Here is a 7,336-nt window from a genome sequence, read left to right as displayed (position 1 = left end):
TTTTGGCTAATAAAGTAGTAGGTAATTAATGATGTTAAATTGTCCAATAATATAAATTTTAAAGGTACAACCATAAAAAAAAATGTTCAACACTATCAAGCACATATCATCCAACACTTGTCATGTGCTAAGTAGTAGATATTCCCACTTATTATATATAGTAATAAGCTGACAAAATTGAATATACATTAATGTTATGGTTTGGCGAGTTGATCTTTAATTTGTGCTCTTTGAGATTGAAACTACTATGATATAAAAATTAAATTTATACTTCACAAAATAGTTATATATCGTGTGAGGAAAACATTAAAGACCAATATAAAATAGGGGCAAAAATACAAATGACCTAGTAACATACGTGACCAAATTTTGCGTCTCGTCACGTTATTACTCTCTTAGTTTATTTTTACTTGTTCACTTTGAATTTTGCACGTTATTTAAAAAATAATGATTAATATGAGTATTTTACCACAATATTTATATGAGTTACTTGCTTTAGTTCATATTAAGTGAATTGTCGAATCCTTTTTCATAATTTAAAATAAGTGAATTATTCAAAATTCAAAAGAATTGTTGACATATTTTTTTTTCATATTTACCCTTAATTAATAAGATTTTTAACTACTTTACATTTTCTGAGAGAATAATTTGAAAATAATCAAAAGAATAATAATATAAAAAAATCTTTAATTTATGTTCTTAAATATTTTCCTTGCCATCTCCCAACAATCGACTCAATATAATATAGGAGTAATGTATAGTGATCTAGAGAATAAATAATTAGCTTTATTATGTTTCAATAAAGCTGGTTGACATTCAGTCAGAAATTGCATGCTCCTAAATAATATGGACGCATTTTTATATTTAGACATGTATTTGTATAAAATCCCCTCACACTAACTTTTGGTTGCTCACTCATTTTGTGTCCATTTTTTCATCTATCATGAAGCCTTTTTTCAATATTTCAAGATTCAATGGGTTGTTACATTCTCTAAACAGAGTTCGAGTTCACCCCATTTTGAATCAGAGGTCTCGTTATTTGTCCCAAATTAGTCATGAGAATGTCGAAACTCACCCATGGGAATCCATGGAGGGACTAATGAGGTGTTCAGCTAATTATTTCCCTTTAACACCCATTAGTTTCTTGGACAGAGCTGCTAAGGTTTTTAGAGACAGAACATCAGTTGTGTATGGTTCTTCTGTTATATTCACTTGGGAACAAACTCATAATAGGTGTCTAAAGATGGCTTCTGCTCTGTCTCAGTTGGGTATTTCTCGTGGAGATGTTGTAAGTTTAATTTCTCCTTACTCAAAAAGATTTTTGCTTCAGAATAGTATGTCTAAACGCATGGTTAATAGTGTATATATTATAACAATTTTGAACTCTTTACTATGCATTTTCTTATCAAAAGAAGTTGTTTTCTCATGGTTGTTAGTGTAAATGATTGAATAGGTTGCAACACTGGCCCCTAATGTACCTGCAGTGCAAGAGTTGCATTTCGCGGTGCCAATGGCAGGAGCAGTGCTTTGTACGTTGAATACACGTCATGATTCAGCTATGGTATCAGTTCTCCTGAGGCATTCAGAAGCTAAGATCATTTTCGTTGATCAGCAGTTGTTTGAAGTTGCTCAAGGAGCACTGGATCTTCTTGCAGATGCTAAAACAAAACCTCTTCTAATATTAATCCCTGATCCTGAAAACCTCCCGCCTCCTGTTGCTGCTCCCAATGTTCATGAATATGAAACTCTTCTTGCAAGTGGACGCGATGATTTTGCTATAAAGTGGCCGTTAACTGAATTTGACCCTATTAGTGTCAACTATACTTCTGGGACAACGTCACATCCTAAAGGAGTCGTTTACAATCATAGAGGTGCATATCTCAATGCTATTGCAACTCCTTATACTCATGAGATGGGCTCTATGCCTACTTATCTTTGGACTGTTCCAATGTTTCACTGTAATGGATGGAGCCTTACTTGGGGCGTGGCTGCACTTGGTGGCACGAATGTTTGCCTAAGACGTGTCTCTCCGAAGGACATTTTTGAGAATATATCCCTGCACAAGGTCACACATATGAGTGCTGCACCAACGGTCATGAATATGATTGTAAATTCACCAAAAAGTGACCGCAAACCACTTCCTCACAAGGTTGAAATAACGACAGGTGGTTCACCACCGCCTCCTCATATCATTTCCAAGATGGAGGAGTTAGGCTTTTCGGTATCTCATATATATGGGCTCACAGAGATTCATGGTCCCTGCATGTCTTGCCTCCATCAGCCAGAGTGGGAATCATTACCTCCTGATGAGCGATTTGCTCTGAAAGCAAGACAAGGTGTGGAGCACTTTTTTACACAGGGAATTGACATAAGAGATCCTGACACAATGGAGAGGGTACTGGATGATGGAAAGACCCTTGGTGAAATTATGATTAAAGGGAACACTGTGATGAGTGGATACTTAAAAAATGTTAAAGCAACAGAAGAAGCGTTCAGAGGTGGATGGTTTCATACTGGCGATCTTGCTGTGAGACATCCAGATGGCTACATAGAAGTTAAGGACCGGATGAAGGACATTATAATATCTGGAGCTGAAAATATTTGCTCGGTTGAGGTGGAAAGAGTTTTGGTCAGTCATCCCGCAGTCTTTGAAGCAGCTGTAGTAGCAAGACCAGATGATCACTGGGGGCAAACACCTTGTGCTTTCGTGAAGTTGAAGGAGGGATTTAGTCTTGGCTCTGAAGATATAATCAACTTTTGTCGCAATCATTTGCCTCATTATATGGCTCCCCGGACAGTCATATTTGAAGATCTACCAACAACTTCTACGGGCAAGATACAAAAGTTTGTCCTAAGGGAAAAAGCAAAAGCCTTAGGCAGTCTTTGTCAAATCAAAAGAGAGATTGCAGTCTGAAGAGCACTTGAGACTAAAGCCTTATTCTTGTAATATTTGTTTAGAAATTTCCAACATTAAGTCTTGGCTCTTCTGTTTGTAATCTTATGTTTGAGGTCTTACATAACGAACGAAGCTTTCTATGAATAAAAAAGGCTCAAGCATTGTCAGTGTGTACATTTGATTAACTGGACAAACATGTATAGACCATCGAAAACAGAGAATTGGAACAACATTTACTGTATTTGTGTAGCTTATTGCTTAAAAGAGTTAAAGGGCTGGCACATACACATAAAGCAGAATTGACAAACAAATTGCTGCAAAAATTGTGCAGATGCTGACAAGAAAGAGTAATCAAATAGTAGTAGATACAAAAGAATTAAAATTATATAAAGCATATCAATGGATACCAAACATGAAATTGAATGAGGAAGGACACTTGTGTCTTTCATCCATAGATTCAAACACTGCAAATTAAAGCCTAAACATATCGCGATATGCTCACTAAACTAAAACTTACTAGTCAAAAGGGGCATATTATCAGTAGAAATATTTGCTATTTTTTGAAAAGGACCAACAACACATAGGGCATCGGTGGTTTATCTCCAGCCATTTGATGATACAATGTAAGTGAAAAGAATGCCAGCACAGTAAGATTGCTATGGTCTCTCCAATTGAAGGATCCTTGATACAGATGGAACACATAGGATGTACTGGATCACCATGTTTTAAAGTCCATCTATACAATATTTCGAAGTAGAATGGATTTACACCTCTGTTTGTCGGATTAGGAGGAGGAACAATGGGAGGAAGACGAAACTCCGTGTTGGTATTGAGAAGAACACGAGCACGAGCAGTATTAATATCTTCACCATCTTGTTGGACATAAATAATAGTAAACGACATTACTATAGGCACAATTTTACAACCACTATTTTGAGGATCATTTATCTGTGATGTAGCAAAAGTTGAAACCTGTTCAGCTACATCAGAAGCAGAGTCTTCACAGATACCTAACATATTGCAAATTACTCGTGCCTTAATTCTGCAATGTGTCAAAAAATCAAATTTAAATACATAAGGTTTCACTGCGGACTCGATCAGTTCACGTGAACAATCATCACCAACTTTTTCTTCATCGTTGTCAATTTTTTCGAGTATATAATCAACTTTACATTCGATGTAGAATACGTTTTCACCACAACCGGACCAATCCCACTTATTCATGATATTGTCGTCCCGATAAATGTCTAGTTCATAACGGTCACAAAAGCTACAATTATTTTGTACCGGGAGAGACATATCTAACAACTTGTGGAATTAAACAAGAAAGTTACAGTAGAGCAAGAAGGAAGATAAAATAAGACAAGAACAAGTACTAATTTTAATAAGAAGGGATTAATATAGGTTTGAATTACTTAGGGCATCTCCAACCCAATACTCTATTTTGCTCTCCAAATATAGAGTTCTCTATTTTTTCGGACAACTAACTCCAACTCAATTCTCTATTTTACTCTCTAAAAATGAATCTTTTTCTCTTTCCTCAATATTATATTATTATTTCTATTTCATTCTTATTTTCTTATTTCATAATATAAATCGTTTATTTCTTTTTCTCAAATAATTACTTTATATAATTTTTAATGTGATATGAAATTATATTTTATTCTAAATTTTAAATAACATAAATTGCAAGAAAATATAATATAATACATTTTAAACCACACTGTTCACCAATGTGTAGAAGCCTCGCAACATCGTTAGGTGTTGGTGATCTCAAATATCGCTCGACAAAATCTCTTCATACTTTCAATAGTAGTTGACTCTCCAATTTTCACGTATTCGTCAGTGGCATCCACTGGCAAACCGTATGCCAACATTCTAAACACAGCGGTAACTTTTGCAAAGTAGATAATCCGAATCTACCAAACGCATTAATGTGTTGTTCGAAGTACGTATCGTGATCTTTAATTGCATCAACGATACGAAGAAACAAATTGCGGGACATTCGATAACGACGGCAAAATATTGCATCATTAAAGCGTGGTGTGGCTGAAAAATAATCACGAAATAAATTATCATCAGCCGCCTCACGATCACGATTGATTACCACATGACCTGGAATGGAACCACCTATGAAAACTTCATTAGTATGATTTTGTAGAACTTGTTGGAACATGTAGTCGTTCATACGTAGCTGATTTTCTAAATTATTGTTGTGATCAATTAATTATTATGTTATGTATTGTATTTTATCTTGTATTTAAATTATTATGTTATGTATTGTATTGTTATCTTGTATTTAAATTATCATATCATGTTGAAAAATATTATATTACATTTAAAAAAGAATTATGAATATTAGATATTTAATTAAATGAAATTATATGTAAAATAATATGTTAATTAGAAAGTAATAGAAATAATAATAAAATAATAAAAAAGTGAAATAGAGAGTGTGAATAGCAATTCTCCAAATTTGGAGAACTACTATTCAACTCTCTAAAATTTGAAGAATAGAGGGTGATTTGGAGGTGGGTTGGAGTGCCCATTCTCTATTTTACTCTCCAAATATAGAAAATGGAGAGTAAAATAGAGGTGGGTTGGAGATGGTCTTAGATTAGGTTAATGAGGTTTTCCCACTACAAGTTGAACTCGGTAATAGTATTCCTATATGGTTAAGGAAAATAGATTTTCAGATATAATAATAATAATAGAAAAATATTCCGCGGAAACAACTAAGAGTCAGTCGACTCTTTGGAGTTTAAGAAGGTTTAAATAAGTGTCTGTAGACGCAAAGTAGTGTGTTTCTTCTTTTTCTTTGTTTAGTGGAGATCTACTCCTATGCTAAGTGTCTTTGTTGTGTTTGCATGTATCACTAGTAGTCTTCAATGCTTCCGTTGTTCACTTTGTAATGTTGTGTTTAGTTGTGTGGCTGGTCTATGTGTGTGTAAGCTTCCTATTTGATGTATTCCCATGTAACGGCTATTAATGAAAAAAATCCGCTTTGTTCTAGTTCATTCTCTTTCCCTGTTTTGTGCAGAAAAATTGTTGATTTGAATTCTTTTTGAAATCTCGTTTTTTTCTTGTAAATTTCTCACATATACAAGCTCAAACTACAGCCAAGAGGGTGGAAGTTGTGTGTTTACAGTCACTCTCCTATATCCTATAATAGCATAAGCATAGCAGAAAGCTTCCATGCCTCGCTATCCTATCTTTAAAACCGACACCGAAGGAGTTGAACGTAGTGAAAAGAGTCGTTTCTTTGATGAAAGACGCCACAAAGCTAGTATAGTTATCGCACACCTGATCTTCTTTCTGATAGGAATGATCACCTTCTAAACAAAATAGGAGTGAGAATTCCCCAACGAACGGAATAAATGAGTGAACAAGCACCGAAAGGTGTGCGTTAGTGAAACGAATAGCTCAGTCCTAGCGGACAGGACAAAACTTCCCTTGGAGAAAGCCAGCCTGAGGTCGGTCGGTTCGATTCGGTTTTATGTAGTATCGGTTCGATTTATTGGTTTTCGGTTTTTAAATATGTTAAACCAATAAGATATTTCTTATCGATTTTTGATTTATTGGTTTTGGTCCTTAACGGTTCGGTTTTCAGTTTAACCAATAAGAAATACTTATAAAACAAATATATGACTTTTCTAATAAATTTGATGTGAAAACACAATAATATAACTTTACAAATGCTCATAAAATAGAAACAATAATAATAAACATGAAAAGAACTATACAAGCGTAACACAAAGAGAAATTAAGAGGAATAGGGTTCTTATTTTAGATTTTTAACGTTATTTATAATGTGAAATTGTGAACTCAAAGTCACTGTGAAGTATGAATTGAAGGCTAAAGGACAAAGATAGTGACTACTAAGGTATTGATATTAATATATAATATTTATGTACAAGTAAAGTAGTAAATTACTAGTCTTAATGGGTTATCGGTTTACCCAATCACCCAATATTAAAAATCAATACCGAACCGATAACCCAATAATTTTTTAAAAAAACCGTTAATCCAATAACCCAATAACAATAAACCAATAGCACTTTTATCAGTTCGGTTAATCGGTCGGTTCAATTTTTGCACACCCCTACCTCTAGGTGTGTCATCTTTTAGGATTTTCAGATTTTGAGATTCAAACAAATCTATTTTTTACTGCAATTTTTTTCATGTATCTTTTAAATTGTCAATTATTATGATTTATAGTATTTTTTAATTTATACTTTAATTTTCAATTATATAAATTTTATTTCAAAAAATTTAAAATTTCAAAATTGTTATAATAAATTGAGACAAAGAAAATAACTATTAATTAGGTTAGTGATCATATGGAAAATCAATTCTCAAAGATTTGCGAATCCTTCCATTAAAAAAGGAAAAAAATCAGATTTGGCGCCGTACGATCTGAAATTTAGCAATTTTGTCATA

General features: G+C 33.7%; 1 protein-coding gene across 1 annotated transcript; it reads left to right on the top strand.

Annotated features, from left to right (window-relative positions):
- Positions 1-923: 923 nt before the first annotated feature.
- Positions 924-3,070, top strand: LOC102589279 (probable acyl-activating enzyme 1, peroxisomal). Its single transcript, XM_006340758.1, has 2 exons — positions 924-1,288; positions 1,454-3,070. Exons 1-2 carry the CDS (start codon positions 944-946, stop codon positions 2,912-2,914), a joined length of 1,806 nt encoding a protein of 601 aa, XP_006340820.1. The 5' UTR covers positions 924-943; the 3' UTR covers positions 2,915-3,070.
- The last annotated feature ends 4,266 nt before the right edge of the window (positions 3,071-7,336 follow it).

Source organism: Solanum tuberosum, unplaced genomic scaffold, assembly GCF_000226075.1.
Source record: "Solanum tuberosum cultivar DM 1-3 516 R44 unplaced genomic scaffold, SolTub_3.0 scf00020, whole genome shotgun sequence".
NCBI lineage: Eukaryota > Viridiplantae > Streptophyta > Magnoliopsida > Solanales > Solanaceae > Solanum > Solanum tuberosum.
This window is presented reverse-complemented; position numbering and strand designations above follow the sequence as displayed.

Coding starts and splice junctions, on each gene's coding strand:
- LOC102589279 (XM_006340758.1), top strand. CDS start 944: ATGAAGCCTTTTTTCAATATTTCAAGATTCAATGGGTTGTTACATTCT. Junction 1,289..1,453: donor GTATTTCTCGTGGAGATGTT/GTAAGTTTAATT, acceptor ATGATTGAATAG/GTTGCAACACTGGCCCCTAA.